We start from the raw sequence: 21,579 nt of genomic DNA, 5'->3' as shown, positions 1-21,579 counted from the left end.
TAACTGACCTGTCTTCTTCCTTCCTGAGTGTAGCCTCAGGGAAGGGCTAGGAATTTGACAAGGTTAAGGCTCAATTTAACTCAAGGTTACAGAAACCAATCATGAATCACCCCTAAAAGGAGCACCCCTAAAATAATATCAAGATGAATATATGCCTGGACTCCTATGCATTTCCTAGCTGAGTGACCCTGGGAAATCCTCTAACCTTGTCTGCCTCAGTTTCCTCCTCTGTAAAATGAGCTGGAGAAGAAAATGGTAAATCACTGCAGGATCTTTGCCAAGAGAACTCCAAATGGATTCACTAAGAGTCAGGCACAACTGAAACAATTTGGAAACTTTAGAGTATAAAGTTTTTAAAGTATCCTCTCCCAGAGATATTTCTACTTAAGAGAGAACTCCAGATAGCCAACGTGGATGGCCCCTCTAATGGTGGCATTTGAGGCCCTGGCCGGGCCCTCGTTGGAGGGGTACGAGAGATGCTGCTTGGAGAGTGGGGGTGGGCTTCCTGTTGTTCTTTAGCACACGCTGCTCCTGCACCCACTGGCAGCGTCCCCGGGGGCTAGGCCAGGGTGACTGCCGAGGGCTCAGCCTCCGGACCTGCCAAGGGCCTGAGCCGTCTGTTCCTGGTGGTCAGTGGCCGAGGTTTTCCTTCCGCCTGTTTGTGGCTGATATGTAAGAGGAAATCCTGATGGGTTCCTGTTTGGGGTGAACTGGCTGGGCGTTTGTGTGAGAGTGTGAGTGTGTGTGTGGTTTGTATGTGTGCGTGTGTGTCATTTTTAAGGCAGGCAACTTCCCCCCCCAACCCCACTCCGGATCATTCGTGTCCTAGAGAGCCTCGGGAGGCTGCGCTGCCCGGAACCCTCTCCCCATTCTGAGGCTGCCGCGTTCCTGCAGCGCTTGGCCATGCCTGGCCCTGCCAGGCTACGTCTCCTCTGGCTCCTGACTCTCTGGCTGGCTAGCGTGGGCCGGGGCAAGGAAGAAAAGGTGGGTTGGGTCCGGATGGCTTTGAGCCTGGGATAAAGACTGGGGCCAGGGTTGGGGGAGGCGTAGAACCGATGGAGGCTCAGGGATTTGGAGTCAGTTCAGTGTCTCCTGGATGGAACAGAGACGAGACGGAATGTCAGGCATCAGGAATTGTCTTTAGGAGCTGGAGGGGGACCAGGACGGGGCTAGGAGGTGGTGGGGCCTGGATGGGTGGGAAGTCGGGAGACCGGTACCCGTCTCAACTCCATCTTTATATCGGTGACCAAACTGTCGGGGGCCTCTTCTGTCTCCCTTGGTCTCTGTCTCTCTCTGTCTCTCCTCTCGTGCCTCCATGTATCTCTTTCTGTCTGGATGTCATTAGATCTCTGTGATCGTCTCTCTGCTGCTCTCTTGGGAGGACACGACTGAGGACTGAGCTGTGCTAAGCCTCCCTATACTGTGGAGCTATGTGTCGCACTGATTCGGGATCACTGCTTCCAATTCTGTCCCATAAACATATATTAAGCAGCTATTTTTTGCTTATCAGGGATTCAAGGGTAAAAGAACAACACATCCTGCTTTCAGGAAGCTTACATTCCAGCAGGGGAGAGCTGACGGGCAATAAGCAAGAGAGCCAGACAAAACGGTCCAGGGAAATGGGAGGATGTTCAGGTCACTTTTCCTCACTGTTTCCTTGTGTTTTTGTCTCCCTTTATCTCCATCTGCATTGCTGTCTCCCTTTCTGTATCTTCATCCTTCTTTCTCTATTTCCATCTCTCTCCCCTTTTTCCTCTTCCTTCTTCTCCCTTCTTCCCCCCTCTCCCTCTCCTTCCTCTCCTCTCTTTCTTTTTCTCCTCCTTCTCCCTCTTTTCTCCTCTCTCTTCCTCCCTCCCTCTCTACCTCTCTGAATCTGTCTTTTTTGTCTCTCTCTCTCTATCTCTCTGTCTCTCTGTCTCTCTGTCTCTCTCCCTCCATTCTCTTGCCTGGAAATATCTTCCCTTTTCACTAGTCTTACCAAACTCCTCCAGGAAGACTTCAGTAATTCCTTCTATTAGCAATAACCTACCTCCTCTGACCTCAGTCAGCACTTAAAGTTGCATCTCTGTCATACTCTGGAAAGTTCTATAGTTTGGGTTTTGTCTTTTGTCATATTAGCCTACTAGACAGTAAACTCTGCAAAAGTCATCTCTTTGTCATGCCTCCATTAATATGTTGAACAGGGTTCTTCTGCAGGAGGTGCTGAATACACATTTGTTGAAAGAAAGAAAGAAAGAAAGAAAGAAAGAAAGAAAGAAAGAAAGAAAGAGTTTGTTGAATGCCCTGTCAAGGAGCTGTTTCTTCCTCTTTTTTCACCTCTGCAGCTGTCCCTGATTCTGTCTCTGTCTGTCTCTGCCATACAGTGTCTCTGTCCCTCTGGCTGAGTCTTGTCTCTGTGTGAGGTCCGAGTCTCAGTTTCTCTCTCAGGATTCAGCGCAGGAGAGATGTGAAGCTTCCTGGATGACAGTAGATACTGGGTAGAGCTGGGGTAAGGCTGGAATTTCTGAGGCCTTTTTCAGTGAGCAGCGTAGGTTGATAATAAAAGTCTCAGGTTTCTGCTCCCAAGTCCTTTCCGGTCTGTTCTATCCTAAAAGCCTTAAGCATCTCTGTGGCCTGGGTTTGTTCCATGTGTGCCACAGGCATTGTTATCCCTAACCACCATTGGGGAAGCTGAGGCTCGGAGGAGGCAGGGGAGGCTTGCATCAGAAATCCCTCCAAGAGTCAGGATTAGCATTCAGAGTTTCCAGATTCTTCCACCAGGAAAAGCAAATTTAGGCCCTATCTTCAGAGAGTTTACAGCTGGGAAATTTGGGGAGAACGTGTGCTAAAAGTAAGAAGTAAATACGTAGAGTTCTATTCAAGATCAAAATGAGGCAGGACAGAGCTCATCAGGCACACCAAAGGCTTCAGGGGTTTGAAGGGAGCACCATCTACCCAGGCTGGGGAAGGCCATTCCTAGGGCTGGGTGGGACTTTTTCCCAGAGCACCTGAGTTTGGGGAATCTGATCTCTCTGTTTAATGGCTATCCAGTCCACCATCCCCACCTTGAGGTCCTCCGGCCCCTCTCTACTACTCAGCACCACCCCAAGTTTCTCACCCTTCTGTGAGGGCCTCCCCCGCCTCCCCACCACCACTGCTTCCCCTTAGCAGATGAGGATCACGAGCCAGGCATCATCGGCCGTGGTACAGGGACTGGGCCGTACCCTCTGGGGGGACCATATCTGCCTAGGACGGACCCTCCTCTTCGTCTCCTCTCTCACTGATCAGATGACTCTGCTCCAAACCAATGGCAGTGCCACTGGTCTTGGGGTGACCCAGGAGGGTCTCTGTCTAATTCTACTACCGCCAGTCATCTTCAATGTGCCTCAGTCGCTGGGATTCCTAGTTACAGTTCTAAATTCAGATGGGATTCACCAATAAAGGTTTCCTGGAAAAGGTGAAGATGGATCCCAGAGATGTCACTCTCATTTGGCCGGTTATGTTGGTCCCCAGAACTCCAAGTGGGACCTAATCCAGATTATAATACGCCTGGGAAATGTTTAAGAAAATAAAGCTACAACCCAGCATAGTTAATGTTAATTTGGCGTCTTCTAAGTCAACACGCCAATACAGGGATCGGTTTCTATCTGCCTTTGACACCACTGGCCAGGAAAATAGATAGATGGAGGGAGCAAAGGGGTGCCGATGGGGAAGCGGGCGCGCTCAGGGCATCTTGCTCTCTACTCTTGTCCCCAAGAGTTCTTTCTACATCCATCCTCACCTTCCAAGTTTTCCTGAGTTAAAGGAACTCCTTCTGACCCTTGGATTTCCCCATCAACCTTCTTTCTACTCTAGTTGTGGGGGAGGGAGGTGTTAAGGGAAGGACAGCTGTTGCCACATCCCTTCTAGGAATAGGTCTGGAGAGCTTTTTCCTAGCACAAGACCCATCCAAACTGAGGACTCAGCTCTCTCCCTAGGGTGGAGCTTCCTCAATCAGTCACCACTAAGCCACAAACCAGGAATCACATGCCTGCATAGTCATAGCTCCTGCTGAGCCCCTCCAAACTCTGGGTCTACCCACCAGGGGGACGCATCTATACCCCCCAGACACAAACACACATGGGGACCCCTCATGTCCCCATCGCCATTTTGGGTTACAGGTCCAACAGCTCCGCTAGAGACCCCCTTAGGTCACCTGAGTCTAGGGGTGCCAAATTCCAATGGAAATGGAGCCACTAAGTTGTACATAAGGATTCTTCCAGGTTACAGATTGACTTAGAAAACCACGCATTAGCATTATCTTTGTTCTATCCTATTTTTACCCATTTTGTTAAATATTTTCCAGCATATTTTAATCTAGTTCTGGCTGCCCTCTGGAGTATTATGAGTTTGGGGCCTCTGATCTAGTTTTTTTTTTTTTTTGCAGTGATTTGTTTTTTTATTTAATTAATTAATTTAGGGCATTTTTCCATGGTTACAAGATTTATGTTTTTCCCCTCCCTTCCCCTCATCCCCTTCCCATAGCCAACATGCAGTTCCACTGGGTTTTACATGTGTCATTGATCAAGACCTATTTCCATATTATTGATATTTGCACTAGGGTGATCGCTTAGAGTCTACATCCCCAATCATATCCCCATCAACCCATGTGATCAAGCAGTTGTTTTTCTTCTATGTTTCTACTCCCACAGTTCTTCCTCTGAATGTGTCTGATCTAGTTTAACAAAATGGGAGGCCCATATTAGATAAGAGGAGGGATTAGGGGAAGCGACTGGTCTAGATACACATGAGACAACTTGGGCCCCTGGACATTAAGTGAATTGCTCAAGTGTCACATAACCAGGATTAAAAACTAAATTCAGCACTCCTCTGCTATGAAGGCTCTTTGTTTCTTCCTGGGGACTTAAGTTATAATTAGATTACAAGTGAGGAATGGTATTTTGGCTGGGTTATGAGGTCTAAACAACTTGGTTTCAGTCGCACTTGTGGCTAATGGAGAGACTAATCACACACACATTTACAAAAATGGAATTATATTAGGGAAGAAAAATAGAATTATATTAAGTAACATCTAGGGTTATTTTTAAAATTCTAAATTTAGTCATCATTAACATTAAATAACATTTTTAAAAAGGATGGGGTGGGCAGTTAGGTAGCACAGTGGATAGAGCACTGGGCCTGGAGTCAAGAAGACTTGGGTTCAAATCTGGACTCAGACATTTCCTAGCCTGTGACCCTTGGCAAGACCAACCCTAATCTGTTGAGCCCCTACCACTCTTCAGTCTTACAATCAAGGGTACTTAGTATTGAGTATCAAGGGGCGGTGTATTTTGGTTGGGAGAGTCTTGAGGAAAAACTTGGGAAAAGTTCAGCTGTTGGGGTGGGAAAAAAAGAACAATTATTTGGAAGTAGGGGATCTAACCAAGAAGAAGGTGGGAGGGAAGTCAATGCTTAAACAGATGCTTAGAGCTGATTTGAAAATAGTAGGTAAGGGTTATTTTTTTTTAATGATATTATAGTCTAAAGATGAAATGTCTTTGGAGCAAAATTTAAAGAAACAAATGCATGGCTTCTTCCAGGGAATGGGGAGAAGCATAACAAGGTAGAAAAGAGAGAGCTAAACTGAGTCAGGACTCCTGGGTTCTCACCCCAGCTTTGTTTCTGATGTTACTCTGTGCCTGTGAGCAAGTCCCCTCCCCTCTTTAGACCCTCTCACTCAGGAAAATGTGATGGTTTCAAGAGATGGTCTCTGAAGCCTTCAGTGGCTCAGACATTTCCTGACTGTGACCTTAGCAGGGAGGATGGGGGGGGGGGGTGCTGGGCTCTTCACCATCTCCCCCCTCCTTACTATCTCTCTCTCTCTTGTGAAGATCCAGTCCAAGTTCTGTAATGTGAAGACCAAGTTTCTCACCAACACTCCATGCACCTCATGCGCAGCTTTTAAGAATCAGGACTGTCCAGCCGGCTGGAACAAGAATTGGGAGAAGGAATCTGAGGACTGCAGGTATTGGCCCATCCTTGTTACCCCCACTTCCCCACCAAAAGCCCCCAACCCTGAAGCTAGAAAGTCCCAAGCAGGACAGAGGGGAAGTGGCTTGGGGCAAGGGTACATAGTGTTGTAAGACTCTTGAGGAAAAACTGGGGAAAAACACAGCTTTTGGGGTGGAAAAAAGGAACAATTAATTATCTGGGAGGGAAATCAATGCCTAAAGCTTTAGATGAAAAGGTTGAGTTTTGGGGAGACATCCAAAAGCCCCAAGAGATAGAATAAAGTATCCTTTCTTCCACATCCTCCTCTCTCCTCTAAATTGAGACCCAAATGACTGAGGATTTCGGTCACCACTGCTTGATACCCCCAGGAAGGGGCCCTAGAAGGCAGGCCCTCCATCACTGACCCCTTTCTCGTCTCAGTTACACTGTGACTCTGGGAGAGAACAACATCTTGATGCCTGGCTGCACTCAGAAATGCTGGAAAGAGGTGGAAGAGAAAGCCTGCTGTCCAGGGTTCTGGGGCTCGAAGTGCTTTGGTATGGGGCAGGGATGAATGGGGACATTGCCAATCTTGTACCATGGGAGTGGGTGCCTGCCCCATCAGCTCGGTTCCCCAACAACAAATGGGCCAGGACCACATGAGGCTAAGGCTGCCTTACAACTGGCTCTTCTTCTAGCAGTTCTCTGACTCTGGGGGTCTCACGACCTCCACCAGGTATAGGAGGCTCCCTCAAACTCCCCCTTCCCAGGAGCGAGAGAGGAGTGACTGGACTCTTGGCACCCACCCAGTCCCAAAGGTCTCTCTCCCCTGGCACATCACTGTCAGAGGGACACATTACCTAAGATGGGGGCTAAGACCCAGGGCTGGCACCTGAGCCCAACTGACCCTGCTGATTCTTCACAGAGTGTCCTGGGGGATCCCATCATCCCTGTAATGGTCATGGTACCTGCTTGGATGGGATTGGTCAGAATGGGACCTGCGTGTGTGAGGTGAGAAGTTGGGAGATGGACAATGAGGGGAGGTCAGGAATGGCTACCCAGCCCCTAGGGTGGGACCATGGTGCAGCCAGAATGGAAGGAGGATCTGAGCCCCGGAGGAAAACAAGGGAAGGACCTCTTACCTAGCCGGCGGGCTACATCTCTCCTCAGGAAGGGTTTGGTGGCTTTGCCTGCCAGGAGTGCAAAGATGGGAGCTTATTTGGTCCTGACTGCAAATCAGGTAAGGGGGCAGGGGACAGAGAGAACAGAAGGGGTCACAGAGACACAGACTGATGGACAGAGACTGAAGCGGGGAGTAGGGGAAGGAGAGACAGAAAGACAAGTGAGAGACACAGAGGCAGACAGAGACAGACTACACAGAGCAAAAAAACTGTCAGACACAGGGATGAAAAGAGAAACCTAGAGATACCGAGAAAAAGACAAAGGCAGAAGAAACAGAATTAGAGCTGGATAAACAGAGACTCTCAAAGAGTAACAGAGAGGCACAGAGAACAGAAGAAACCATTAGACACTGAGATAAAAGGGAGACAGAGAGACCCCTATAAAAAGACAGAGAGAAAAGCGACAGAGGCAGATAAAGAAACAGAGAATTCATCATTGGGGGAAAGTCTTTCTCTGTTTCCCTTTGAGGCCCCCCCATACACACACCCCAGGGCCCCAAGCCTGATGGATTTTGCAGATGGGGTAGGGATGAAGCCTTGTACTCTTGTGTTCATGGGAGTGCAATAAACAGGCTCAAACCTGGGTCAAGGTGCTGAGTAAGCTCCAGGGATGGCACCTTTTCTTCCTTTTAGTGTGTGCCTGTGTCAATGGGGTGTGCAAAAGTGGGTCTCAGGGGGATGGAAGCTGTCTCTGCTTTGCTGGCTACACTGGCCCCAGGTGTGACCAGGGTGAGTGACTTGGGCCAGGGGGACCTTGGGGGGCATTTCCAGGGTAGAGGGTGGCCGCAGGGTGGCAGGTGGGGACTGAGGGTCAGTTCTCAGTAAATCACAAGCAGCTTAATTTTCCCCTGCTTCATAGGCTCCACCAGAACCTTAGAGCTAGAAGGAAGCTTAGAGATCACAGAGTCCAGCCTCCCACACCCCTCCACACACACACACCCTATTTATGGAAGGGGAAACTGAGGTTCAGAGGAAGGGAATGTTTTGTCAGGGCTCCTGATGCTCAGCCTTTCTCCTACTCTGCCCCATTTTCCTACTGTTTTTCCAGAACTACCTGCTTGCAAGGCCCTGGCCTGCCCAAAGAACTCACAGTGTGTGGGTGCAGACACTGGGGCACCCAGCTGCAAGTGCCTACCAGGCTTCCTGCTCCAGGGCAGTAAATGCCAAGGTGAGCCCTTGGGATCCTCCAACCCTACATCTGTCCTTGCTGCTCAGAAAAGAAGCAAACCTCCCCCTCCATTCTCTACCCTCCCACAGGGGTCCAGCCTCCCCCTGTTGTACACATGTGAATACACTCGTACACATGCATTTAGTTAGAAATGGGGACAAATTGTGAAAATGAGGAAATTTGGGGAAGTGAGGTAACCCGGTGGGTAGAGATCCTGACTTCAAATCTGGCCTCAGACATTTCCCCGCTGTGCGCCTGGCCCTTACCACTCTTCTGCCTTAGAATCGAGCCTTAGTTCTTATCGATTCTAACCCAGAAGGAAAGGGTTTTGTTTGTTGTTTGTTGTTGTTGTTTTTTTTAATGGGGAAATTTGCTTTTGGTATCCTCGGACTTCTGTCCTTGTCCTGCGCTCTTCTCATTTCCCTTTTCAACTGAAAAAGGATCCTCCTGAGTCATTGACACTTGGGGTCTGAATCCATCTCCAGCTGGCCATTGGCCCGATTTCCCTGTGGGAAATGAAAGATGCTGTTATCTTTAAATGGATTCATGGATTCAGCAACTGGTCAGGGAGGGAGAGGACCTTGAAATCATCTACCTGTGTCCCAGCCTGTCCAGAAGGGACAACCGAGGGTTCTAACCATTCTAACCAGCCAACTGGATGACTAAAAATTCATTCATCCATTCTTTCATCCAATGTGTGCATGCATGTATACTAAGCTCAGTGGATAGAGAGCCAGATGGGAGGTCCTGGGTTCAAATTTGACCTCAGACACTTCCCAGCTGTGTGACCCTGGGCAAGTCACTTCACCCCCACTGCCTAGCCCTTATCACTCTTCTGCCTTGGAACCAATACACAGTACTGATTCTAAGATAGCAGAGACTCTTTTTTTTTTTTTTTTTTTTTTTTTTTTAAGTATATTAAGTATCTACAAACCTGCTCCTAATTTCCCCAAATGCCTCCTCCAACACATCCAGGCTCCATCGCCTCACAGGCCCATCCTAGCTCATAAAGATAGTTCCCAATGCCTGACAGCTTGCCTGATGGATATTCCTTCAACCTTTCAGCCCAGAATCCCTGCTCTTCACTTCCCTGCTCTTCTTTTGCGACTTGCTCAACCCTGGAGAACGGAGGCTTTGAATGCCGATGCAAGGCTGGTTACCACGGTGACGGGAAGTTCTGCCAGCCTCTGGACCCCTGCGCTTCCAACAACGGTGGCTGCCCCAGTAACAGCACCAAATGTGTCTTTCAGGGGCCAGGCAAGGTGACCGGGAGCTCCCAGCCCGGGACGCCGGAGGGGGGGAAGGCTGGGAGGGAGGGGGCTGCTTCAGAGTCCTCGGGGAGCCAGTCTGGGGGAGGGGGCGGGAGAGCCGACTTTGGGGCGCCTTCCCTCGTCCTGCCCCAAGCCACACCAACTGGGGCTTCTGCTCCCCCTAGTCCTCCTGCGTCTGCAAACCAGGCTTCTACAGCCTTAGCCGCAACGTCTCCGAAGGCTGCCAGACCTCCACGCGGACCTGCTTTCACTACTTTTGCGACAACTCAGCCACTTGCCAGAGCGACGAGCAGGGAAAGCCCAAGTAAGCGCGGGGCAGCGTGAGCAAGTGTGTGGGGCCGGCCGTGCCCCCCTGTGCCCGCCTCTGGGGGAACGCACGGGAAGGGCTCAGTCCAGGGGCGCAGCCGGGGGATTCTGCTGGAGTACAAAGGAGAGTCGATCTTTTCTAGGGGAAGGAGCATCAGGCAGAGGCTTGGAACCTCTGTTCAAATCCCAGCGCTGCTCCTCACGGTTCTCACGGACACAGGGGAAGACACTTAACCCCTATGAGCCTCAGTTTCTTTATTTGCAAAATAAGGAGGCAGAATAGATCTGGGGTCCCTTCCAGCTCTAAGGTCCAGGGCGATGGGGAGGGGGCATGCCAGGGAGGGTCCATACTAGAATGTCTGAGTCCATTTCATCAAAGCCGATAATTGAGCGTTAGTGAGTTCTGGATAGACAACAAATGGGAGGAAAAAAAATGACCGGTGAATGAGGAAAAGGCAAGAATGCTAATGCTAAAAAAAGAATCCAAGGCAGCTAGGAGCACAGTAGATACAGGGTGGGGGCCTGTAGTCAGGAAATATGCCTCAGACGACTTCAGTGACCCTGGACAAGTCACCTCATCACTCTTTGCCTCAGTTTCCTCAATTGTAAAATGGGGATAATAATAGGACCCATCCTCCAGGGTTGTTGTGAGGATTATTAAATGAGACAAGATTTGTAAAGTGCTGGCACATAGCAGGCACTAAATAAATGCTTGTTTCTGTCCTTCCTATAAAACAAGGCAAAGGAGAGACAGAGAAGAAATATTCTGGGCAGTATGATGAGGGACAGACCTCTTCATCTGGAGCAATCAGAGAAGGCTTCAGGGAGGAGTTGGTCTTTAAATCAAGAGAAGTATCCTGAAAACTGAAGATGAGGAGAAAGAGGATGGGAGGGCAGGATAGGAGAGAGAAGGACCTGAGATGGGGACAACCTCGGTGTCTAGTTCAGTGGAGACACAGTTCAAAAAGGAGAACGGTGGGAAATGAACCTGGAAGGGTAGGTTGGAACCAGATAGTAAAGAATACCTGGCTAAGGGAGTCTGTATTCTAAAACAGGCAGCTTAGGGGCAGCGGGGGGGGGGGGGGGGTGGCTTGGTGGATTGAGAACCACATCTAGGGATGGCAGGTCCTGGGTTCAAATCTGGTCTCAGACACTTCCTAGCTGTGTGACCGTGGGTAAATTGCCTGACCCTAATTGCCCAGTGCCTGGGAGTGGATTCTTAGTATTGATTCTAGACAGAAGAAGGGTTTAAAAAAATAAAATAGGCAGCATGGTACAGCAGATAGAGTACCAGGGTTGGAGTTGAGAGAATTTGGGTTTAAATCCTGCCTCAGATACTTACTAGTGATGTGACCTTAGACAAGTCACTTTAGCTCTCTCAACCTGTCTTCTCCATCAAACGGAGATAAAACAGCACCTGCCTCACAGGTTGTTGTGAAATTCAAATGAGAAAAATGTGTGAAAAGAGTTTCTCAATGTTGATTTATAGATGCTAGCTGTAATGGCAATGATTATCATTGTCCTAGCATCAATAGTATCCCCTCGAAGGCTTTGATTGGAGGAGTTTCACAATCAGACCCGAGGAAGATTCTGTTGGTAGCACAGTAAAGGATAGATGGGAGAGGGGAGAGCCTGAGGCCAAGGAGATCAGAGGGGAGTTTACAACCAAGAGGGCCAGCAGGAAAATGGGATGATGGTCAGAGAATAAGAGGGGGCAGATGTGAGAGGTATTGTGGAGTGACAAGACTTCCCAACTAATTAGATTTGAGGAGAAGGACACCATCATCAGAATCAGAAAAGGGCAGATGAAAGGGGGAAGTCAATGCTTTGGACATATTGAGTTGAAGATTTGGGTGTGACATTCATATGGGTCAGGAGGTCTAGGGAAGACTGAAGCAAGGGTAGATGTGAGAGCCTTCTGCATAAATGAGGTCATTTAAACCAATGGAGTAGATGAAATTCATAAGACAAAGAGTGTCTGTCAGAGACAGGAAGTTTTCTTCCTTCATTCCTTTGTTCCTTCCTTTCTTTCTTCTTCCTTCCTTTCTCCTTCCTTCCTTCCTTCCTTCCTTTCTTTCTTCTTTCTTTCTTTCTTTCTTTCTTTCTTTCTTTCTTTCTTTCTTTCTTTTTCTTTTCCTTCCTTCCTTCCTTCCTTCCTTCCTTCCTTCCTCCTTTCCTTTCCCCTTCTTTTCCATCTTAGAATCAATAGTGTATTGGTTCCAAGGCAGAAGAGCAGTAAGGACTAGGCAATTGGGGTCAAGTGACTTGCCCTGGATCACATAGCAAGGACATGTCTGAGGCTAGATGTGAACCCAGGACCTCCCCTCCCTAGACCTGGCTCTCAATCCACCGAACCATCTAGCTGCCCTCAGTAGGTTTTAGTTTTAAGAGATGAGGAAGAGGGCAGGGCCTTGGGTGACTCCTCTCCCCACACAATCCACTGAGAAGACAGGAGTGGGATGAACCAGGAAAGGAAATCAAGGAGATCAGATAGGGAGAGTAGCAGTAGAGGGTATACCAGTTTGGCAGCCTAAAGAGAAGAGGACATATGCAGAAGAAGGGCTGGTCAAGAGTGGCAAATTCTAGAGGGAAGGCAAGCAAGTCTCAGACTAGAAGAGTCTAGAAGAGCTGGCAGCAAAGGCAAGATTGGTGACCTTTGATTAACCAGTATCAGCAAAATGGTCACAATGAAAAATAGTTTGAAAGGAGCTGAAGGGTGAGTCAGGAGGTCATGTGGAAGTAGAGGCATCAGATATAGACTATTCTTCTTGGAAATTTGGCCTTCCCTAGGAGGGGAAGAGAGAAAGGATGAAATCTAAGAAGAGTGGATGACAGGGTCAAGAGGAAGTTTTTGAGATTAGGAAAGATCAGAGCAAAGTTGTGGTTTGAGAAGAAAGGGCCAGTAAAAGGCTGCATGAGATAAAGCAATTGAGGGGGTTCATGGAGGGAATAGGGAGAGATGAAATTGAAGGTATAGGTGGAAGAAAGGTCCCCCTGATCCTCTGAGATAAACTCCATGTTCAAGACAGACAGGTCTATCTTTTTTTTTCTTTTTAAACCTTGACACTGAATGTTGGTTCCAAAGCAGAAGAGCAAGCAGTAAAGGCTAGACAATTGGGGTTAAATGACTTGCTCAGAGTCACACAGCTAGGATGTGTCTCAATCTAGATTTGAATCCAGGACTTCTCATCTCCAGTCCTGCCTGTCTATCCACTGAAATATTGCCTTCCTTTTTTACCTAGGATTTAGCACAGTGCCTGACATAATAAATGTTTAATAAATGCTTGTAGAATGAGCGACACTTGAAAGGAAGATTAGATTTCCCGGGCCTGGCCCCAGCCCCAGAAGGCAGAACGAGGAGCTGTGGAGGTGTAGAGGTAGATTTTTGACTAATAGAAGAAAAGCAATTAAAACCATCCAAAACTGGAACAAGGGTCAGCAGGGAGAGAGCTCTCTGCCACTGAAGATCTTCACACAGAAGTTGGATGCTCTCTGGTCAAACTAGTTGGGTTCTGCGCACATCTGAGCCTCTGTGACTGTGGAGAGAGGTGAGGAGCCCAGGGAGGAGAGATGGGGACAGGATGGCCATTCAAGAGCAAATGAGCCAACATAGTCATGGCTGAACCTGGGCCTGGGAGGCAGCTGTTTATTCAGATGTTCTTGTGCAGGGATAGCTAGGTAGGACAGTGAATAAAGTGCCAGATCTGGAGTCAGGAGGTCCTGGGTTCAAATCTGTCCTCAGATGCTTCCTAATTGTGTGATCCTGGGCAAGCCACTTAGCCCTAATTGCCTATCCCTTGCCATTCTGTCTGGAGTTGTTGTTAAGAACACAACACACACACACACACACACACACACATATACACACACACAAGTACAGGAGGGAATTCAGAAGGAAGCACAAGACAAGCGAGATAGCTTTGAAAGTGATGTGTAGAATTTGTTACATACTTTTGTTAAGCAAGGGATATGAAGTGAAGATTTGGAATTTCAATCTTCCTTTTTGGGTACTCTTGAGTGTACAGTGCTCTTTTTTAGGGTTTAAATCCAGAATTTTAACAAATTAATTTAAAAAAATCCACAAAATAAATACAAGGTAGCTGGGAGGGGTTTGCGGCAGCAGAGTAGGAAGAGAGAAGGGGGAGAAGATCAGGAAAGGCTTCCTGTAGATTAGAAGCTGGTACCTGGGCAACAAGGAATTCTAAGAAGTGGAGGTGAGGAGCAAAAGGATTCCAGCCAGTTCAAAGATGGGGAACGGGGTGTAAAGAACAGCCTCAAATTCAATTTCACTAACTGTGGTACATGGGAAGATGTGGGATGTATAAATCAGTCTGGAATAATAGATCGGAGCCAGGTTCTGAAAGCTTTTAAATTTCAAGAGAAGAGGTTCTATCTGTTTCCAGGTGCAATAGGGAGCCACTGGGGTTTGTTGAGTAGAGGAGGGACAAGGTCAGACAGATCTGAATTTAAAGGTAATCACTTTGACATCTACTTGGAGGTCAGATTAGAAAGGGGAAGGATGAAGCAGGACCACGAATTCAGAAGCTAGTGCAATAGTCCTCCAGACTAGGAGCTCCATGCAGGCAGGTTCCCCGGGTCTTCTCTTCTCTTCCTCACTTTAGCTCAGCACAAGGTTCTTCCCATAGGAATCCTCAGTGAAGGTCTCTTGATCTAAATCTAGCCTGGGAGACAAGACCTGAAGATTAGATGATAAGAAAGGTAACAGCTGAAGGGCTCTAGGAGCCCAGAGCAAGGAAGACCAGCCTTGGGCTGGGGAAAATTTCCTGGAAGAGGGGAGATTTGACCTGGGCCTTGGAGACTGGGAAGAAGAATTTGAGGAGGTAGAAGGGAGAAGAAAGGAGAACAGAAGGATGAGAGCTAAGGGACAAAAGGGGTCAGCAATAAGGAAGAGCCTGGCCCAGCGGGTATAGAAATCACCCTTGGAGATCTAAGGGAACAATTCTGTTAAAGCTGATTTCACATCCCCCATCATTCCCATTCCAGGTGTGTCTGCAAAGAAGGGGAGATTGGAAATGGACGCTCCTGCTTTGGCCACTTTCTTAGGGAGCTGGAGAGGAAGAAGATCCTCCGCACAAGCTTGAGGACATTAGATACAGCCATCTCCATGCTGGGTAATACCCCTTCGAAGCTGACCTGGGGGCCCTGATGCCCTGATGAGGGAAGGACTTGAGCCCAGGGCTCTGACTTCATTAGACTGGGGCAGGTCCAGGTATAGGGAAAGGAGGATCAGAAATGGAAGCAGGGCCAGCTTGTTGGAAGCCTATGGACAAGCAGAAAATAGACACCAAGGCAGAACATGGGCAGTGGGACGGCCAGGCTGGGGAGCTACTGACATCCTCTACCTTTTACAGAGAAAGGCTGTGGAGACATACTGTCCAAGTCTGGGCCTTTCACGGTGCTGGTCCCATACCTGTTTGTGACTTCGAGGTTGAATGTGAGTGCTGTGGATCCCCCTGGCCCCAAGGCACTCTGCCGGGCATTCATTCTGGCCCTTTCTTTCACCTGATCCCTCCTTTGCTCCCCACTCAGAGAGGGCCAGAGCCTGAACCCTTCACCCCTATATCCCCCAACCCAGGGATCTGACCAAGGCTTCCCAAGCTTGGCATGTTCCATGGAGCAAAGACTTACTAAACCCTGGCAAATCCCCCTCCCCAGAATTGTACAATCTTGGGAGCTCAACATTCTTCTTCCTTCTTTATTGTTTTAAACCCTTACTTTTTATCTTAGAATTGATAACCAAGTGTTGGTTCCAAGAGTGAAAAGGGCTAGGCAATAGGGACTGAGTGATTTTCCCAGGGTCGCACAGCTAGGAAGTGTCTGAAGCCACATTTGAACCCAGGACCTTTCCCCTCCAGGCCGTGTTCTCTATCCACTGAGCCACCTAGCTGCTCCTGAGAAATGGAATTTTCAGCCTGGTCCAACTCCTTCAAAGCCAGAATTTTTTCTACTATATTGTGCTGACCACCATCTTCCCATGGAACTCCAGGGAAGGTCCCTGAGCCTATCCCTATCTCACCGTGGTCACCGAGTCCTCTTTCCCAAAAGCCCCCTAAAATCTTCCTTTTGCCTTCCACGAAGGAATCGGTGTCCAGGTCGCTATGCAAACTCCACATCATTCCCGGAGTGCATCTCATAGAAGAGCGCTTCCAGACTCCCAAGACGTGGTGGACCCTGGATGGAGAGTCACTGACCCTTACTTCCAGCTTTCGTTTAGTAAGGAGGCTTTGGAGGGCCAACGTGTCTCACTGTTTTCCCTGAGTTCCACCGTGTGCTTAGTTCTTTGCTTCATGCCATGAGGGACAGAGATGGGGGGACAGAGGAAAGGTGCTCTCGAGAAACTCGCCACCTGGGGGAGTCGGGGGAGAAGCAGACTCGTGTCTTGCCTTCAGGAAGCTCTGCAGGTTGGGGGGGCCAAGGCCCTTCTGAAGATGTTGAGAGGAAGGACAGCTCCCTGGGAAGACTTTGGGGAGCGCCAGCAGCACTTGAGTGCATTCTTCAAAGATGGCACAGAGACGTAGAAAGCTATTCTGGGCTGAGGCTGACCCTAGCAAAGTCTTAGAAGCGGCCACAAGCTTAATGTATTGACAGGGAGAGGCGAAGAGGCTTGGTCAGACTGAAGAAGAGATTTATTAATGCTGGCCTTAATAGTGGAGGGTCTTGAATGCCGAAGTCAGTGGGGACCAGGCTTGGGAAGGAGACTCTCTCATGATGTCCTACTTAGGTTCTTCGGTCTCTAGGCCAGCAGAGACGAGGGACTGGACACTGGTCCTCCAGCCAAAGATGCGCAGGAACCGAGGGGCGAGCTTTCATTGTTGGGAGGGTCCCAGCTAGAGGCAGGGGGGATTTGATGCCTGATACTTTTTGCAGAACAATGGGAAAGTGTATAGATACAAAGATCAACCGGATCAAGCATACGAAGTCGTCCTGTCCAACTTGCCCGCAGCCAATGGCGTCTTCCATCTTGTCGGCAGCCTCCGTAAGCAGCCCTCTTCAGCCTTCATTGAAGGAGACCCAGAGGTGAGCCAAACCTGCCCTCCTCTCAAAGAAAACTCATTTAGGGAAGGGGGGTGGGTGGAGAAGAGGGTGTTCTAGCCCCTATACAGGTTCATCCTTGTCTTGAAGGTAGCCTGAGAGGGGCTTTGTGGGTCCCACCATGGTTAGACTACTTGTAGAGAGCCTTGAATGCTAAGCAGAGGCCACTGGGAGAGCCCAGAGAGGAGGAGTAACTAGGCAGAGAACAAGCATTTCTTGTCATGGTATGAGGGGGTTCCTGGCATGCCCTCTATGCCCCAGGGCTCCGTGGATCTTCGCTAAGGTTGGCTGAGACAGAATGGGATAGATGCTTCAGAGAGGAAGCCATCCTATGAGACCCACACCAGGCTTTGTCAGAATAAGGGTGAGGAGGACAGAGATCCCTCCTCTTTTCTCGCCTAACTACTCACATGCCCCCAGTGCCCCCGGGATGTGCACAGCTCTTGTGTGGAGACGAGGTCCCCTTGGACCCCAGAAGAGGGGGCAGGGGAAAGATGGGGAATTTCTTCCAGAGCCCAAGTCGTCTACATCTTGATTTCTTTTTTTTTTTTTAACCCTTACCTTCCGTCTTGGAGTCAACACTGTGTATTGGCAGAAGAGTGGTAAGGGTAGGCAATGGGGGTCAAGTGACTTGCCCAGGGTCACACAGCTGAGAAGTGTCTGCGTTCAGATTTGAACCTAGGACCTCCTGTCTCTAGGTCTGGCTCTCAATCCACTGAGCTACCCAGCTGCCCCCTACATCTTGATTTCTTAAGGGCTCCCAGAAGCCAGCTGTCCATCTGGAGCCTTGAGGAGGGGACAATCTTCAGCAATTACTCAAATGTAGCTGCTAGGTAGCTTGGGAAGCAGGCACAACAGTGACCATTGACTTCTGATGCCATGAGAGGAAGATTTCAGGGCTCGGGGCAGAGAGAGGGTATAAGGATTGAAGGACGGCAGGTATTTTTCCTTCTTGATGAATTTGTGGGTTTCTTCTCACTAGACCTCCCAAAGAGGTTACTTCATAGACTGGGCTCTGCAAAGCCCAGGTCACAACAACTTTGGCCTTGGAAGGAGCCAGAGCCTTCCCTATAAGTACTGGTGTGTCCCTGGTCCCAGGGGGCCGATGAAGGAGTTTAAGGAAATACTTGTTTCAAGTTCTAAAGTCCTGCTTCTTAGGTCCTATGGGCTTTGGGTGGCAGGAAAACTAGAGCAGCCTTCCCTTCCAGGAGGGGAAACAGGGACCTGAGACCCCAGGGCCTGGCTAGGCAAAGATCAAGTGTAAATACACAGGATTGATGATACCCCTTTCTTTCTAAATTAGAGAGGGAATGATGAATAATGAAGCCTCCCCAGGGCTGGTCACTGTGAGGGAGGATTGAAGTACCTTCTGTAACCTGCGGGGGACCAGGGAAACAGATGGAGTGGGACTGAGCGGCTCTTCCCAAAGTTGGCCAGACCTTCTGGCCAGCAAACCTCAGGTCTTGGGCATCCCTCCAGGACTGATCCAGGCCCTCAGAGATGGAGGTTCTCTCTGTGAATAGTCAAGGACAGGGAAAGGAAAGGTTCTCTCTCCAGACTACTCCAAAGCCCACTGACCCCACTCATCTATTCACTGTATCCTTACAGAAATCCATCGGGAAGATTCTGGCTTCTATGGATGTCTTCAGTCGGTTTGAAACTATCCTGGAGGTAAGCAGATGACAGAGGGCCTCCGAAGAGACACCCACAGTTTTGGGTTTGATGGCCTAGATGTTCCTCTCTTACCTGGCTGGCCCACAGGGCTTCCAGGGCAGGCTCTTCTTGGCCTCGGACTCAGCCTTTTTCCCTTTTAATCAGCTCCTAGTCATCAAAACTCTTTCCCGCTATTATCAATTTTGGTCTTTGAAATAGCCCTGGGAAGGAGGCAGGAAAAGGATTTCTTATGCCCGTTGAACAGAGAGGGAAACCAGTCCACAGAATGGAAGCCATTTGTCCAGGGTCACAGAGAGAGGGAGAGACAGAGAGAAAGAGAGAAAGAGAGACAGAGAGAGATGGCTGGGCTGTGATTCATACTCCGGTGTAACTCAGTTGTTTGAGCCTTCCATAGATAACCTCTTAGAATGTCAGTGTTGAAAGGGCCCTCCAAGACTTTCATCTCATCTCTTTGTTTTGCAGATAGGGATATCTGGGGCCCAGAAAAGGGATGGAATTTTCTAAAGTTACAGAGCAAAATTGAATCTAGGACCCAGTTCTTCTGATTTCAGAGCTCAAATTAGATCTTTAAAAACAACCACAAAAACAAACCATTTTTACTTATAGCTTTTGTTTTTATATCACCTTCATTTCAGAATATATTACTCTCTCCCACAATAGTGAGCCATCTCTTGTAACAAAGAAGAAAGAAAGAGAGGGAAAGAAAGAAAGAAAGAAAGAAAGAAAGAAAGAAAGAAAGAAAGAAAGAAAGAAAGAAAGAGAGAGAGAGAGAGAAAAGGCAATCCAACAAAGCTAACCAAGGTGTCTGATAGTATATACAGTATTTCATACTCTTGATCTCCCATCTCTCTCTCTCTTCTTTTTCCTCTCTCTTCTCTTTTTCTCCCTTCCTTTCTTCCTCTCTTCCTTTCTTCTCTTTCTATCCCTCTCTCTCCTTCCCTCCCTCTCTCTCTCTTCTTCCTTTCCCTCTTCTCTTTCTCTTCTCTCTCTTCTTTTTCCTCTCTCTCCTTTCTTTTTCTATTTTCCTCTCCTCTCTTTCTCTTCCTTCCTCTCCTTTCCTTCCTTCACCCCCTCTCCCTCTTTTCCTCCTCCTCTCGTTCTCTCCTGTTTCTCTCTTTTTCTCTTCTTTCTTTCTTCTTTCTCATTCTCTTCTTCCTTTTCTTTCTTTTTTCTCTTTCTTCTCTCTCCTCTCCTATATCCTTTCTCTCTCTTCTCTCTCAGTCTCTCCTCTCCTCTATCTCTTTATTTTTTCTCTTTCTTTTTCTCTCTTTTCTCTCTTCTCTCTCATTTCTCTCTTCTCTGTCTCTCTCTGTCTCTCTCCCTCTCTCCTTTCTGTCTCTCTTTCCTCTCCCTCCCTCCTTTTATTCTCCTTTTTGTTTGTAAAATGGGGGTAATTGGACAATCTACCTCACAGGACTGTTATGAGGATAGGCCATGAAGAGAACTGTATGAATAGAAGCTGTTCCTGTTTGAGGATCTTCCTTTCTTCTCCCTTCACTCTCCACTAGCATGATGTCTAGGGGTTCTACAGTAGCAGTGGTCCTTTCTCAAAGGCCTCAGTGACCCAATACCCCATGCTTGAGATCTGCCCTTGATCCCATTCTCTCCCACGTCTCCCACAGTCCTGTTTCATTGACCACAGTGAAACATAGACATGTTTGAGTCTCCTCATCTCAAAAACACAGTAGCTCCCCATGATCAAGGTATCGCCCTATAACTTTCTTCACCTGCCAAGGTTCTGTTTTTGTTTTAAATGTATAGTAAAGCAGTAAACACAGTGCCTGACACATAGTAATATATATGTAACATGTTATATAAATTATATAATTATAACTATGTTATATTGTTGTGAGGATTATTTAGTTATTAATTTAGTATTAGTGTTGGACCTAGCGGGAAGGGCTGGAGAATTCCAAGATGGAATGAAGAAGCAGGAAGTGTGTTTCTTGCTCACTGAGAGAGAAAAATAAATGTATGTCCTTTCATTCCCTTGTTATTGGAGCCCTGAATTTTATTGGTATAGGGAGACACTCTTTAGTGGATAGAGAGAATTGGACTTGGAGTTAGGAAGAGCTGGACTTGAAATTCCTGCCTCAGATTCTAGCTGAGTAACCGTGGATAATTTTCTGAGCCTCAGTTTCCTCATCTGTAAAATAAAGAGTTGAACTCTACAACTTCTAAGGTTCCTTCCAGCTTTATATTTTTGACCCTGTGAACTTCCTGTAACAAAATCAGAAACTGGGGTCCAGGACTGAGAAGTGACTTACTCAATTGAATTCCCAGAGCTAGTAAATGGCAGTCAGGATCTGAACCCATGATTTCCCAATAGGTCATCACGATGTTAAACAGTTTGTGGGCAGGGCCAGCACCTTAATCTATTTTGGGGTCGCTAGCATGGAGCACAGAACTTGGGCACCCGGGGCAGATGCTTGATAACTGAATTATTAATTCCAGAACTGTGGCCTCCCTTCCATCCTTGAAGGCCCAGGGCCCTTCACTGTGTTTGTCCCCAGCAACTCTGCAGTGGACAGCCTGAGAGATGGGCGACTCATTTACCTGTTCACTGAGGTGAGTGGGTAGGGCCTGAGGAAAGGGGGCACGGCTTGAATGGAAGGAAGCAATGGAATACCTCCTAGATCTCCAGGAACCATCCCACCTTCAGGGCCATACCCCCACCCATCTCCCAACTAGGCTGTGAATGCCTTCCTCAGTCCATTTGCTTGGTCTCCTCCAATCCCACTCACCCTGATGATGACCGTTCCACATCACCTTTGTGGGGGAAAATTCTGCATTCACCCAAGAACTTTCTTCTCCATCAGTACAATTTATGGCCCTCTCACCCTATCCCAGCCCTCCTCCCAAATCTGGCTTCTATGGTTTCTCCCCTCAGTTTCCTGCTCTCTCTCTCTCTCTCTCTCTCTCTCTCTCTCTCTCTCTCTCTCCTCTCTCTCTCTCTCTCTCTCTCTCTCTCTCTCTC

The 21,579-nt window shown here is 48.3% G+C and overlaps 1 protein-coding gene across 1 annotated transcript in view; it reads left to right on the top strand.

The window, feature by feature from the left end:
- The first annotated feature begins 414 nt into the window (after positions 1-414).
- The window catches only part of STAB1 (stabilin 1), a 62,226-nt gene continuing 41,061 nt past the window's right edge, over positions 415-21,579 (top strand). Inside the window, exons 1-16 of the mRNA XM_044676618.1 lie at positions 415-496; positions 830-984; positions 5,850-5,983; positions 6,391-6,506; positions 6,875-6,960; positions 7,120-7,189; positions 7,764-7,859; positions 8,179-8,298; positions 9,364-9,560; positions 9,734-9,873; positions 14,880-15,007; positions 15,248-15,330; positions 15,975-16,104; positions 16,777-16,913; positions 18,537-18,599; positions 21,057-21,170. Coding sequence (XP_044532553.1) covers positions 415-496; positions 830-984; positions 5,850-5,983; positions 6,391-6,506; positions 6,875-6,960; positions 7,120-7,189; positions 7,764-7,859; positions 8,179-8,298; positions 9,364-9,560; positions 9,734-9,873; positions 14,880-15,007; positions 15,248-15,330; positions 15,975-16,104; positions 16,777-16,913; positions 18,537-18,599; positions 21,057-21,170 — 1,851 coding nt within the window. The remainder of the gene's footprint in view (positions 497-829; positions 985-5,849; positions 5,984-6,390; positions 6,507-6,874; positions 6,961-7,119; positions 7,190-7,763; positions 7,860-8,178; positions 8,299-9,363; positions 9,561-9,733; positions 9,874-14,879; positions 15,008-15,247; positions 15,331-15,974; positions 16,105-16,776; positions 16,914-18,536; positions 18,600-21,056; positions 21,171-21,579) is intronic.

Source organism: Gracilinanus agilis, chromosome 1 (genome assembly GCF_016433145.1).
Source record: "Gracilinanus agilis isolate LMUSP501 chromosome 1, AgileGrace, whole genome shotgun sequence".
In the NCBI taxonomy this organism is placed as follows: Eukaryota; Metazoa; Chordata; class Mammalia; order Didelphimorphia; family Didelphidae; genus Gracilinanus; species Gracilinanus agilis.
Note: the sequence above shows the minus strand (reverse complement) of the source record. Positions and strands in the feature narration are given on the sequence as shown.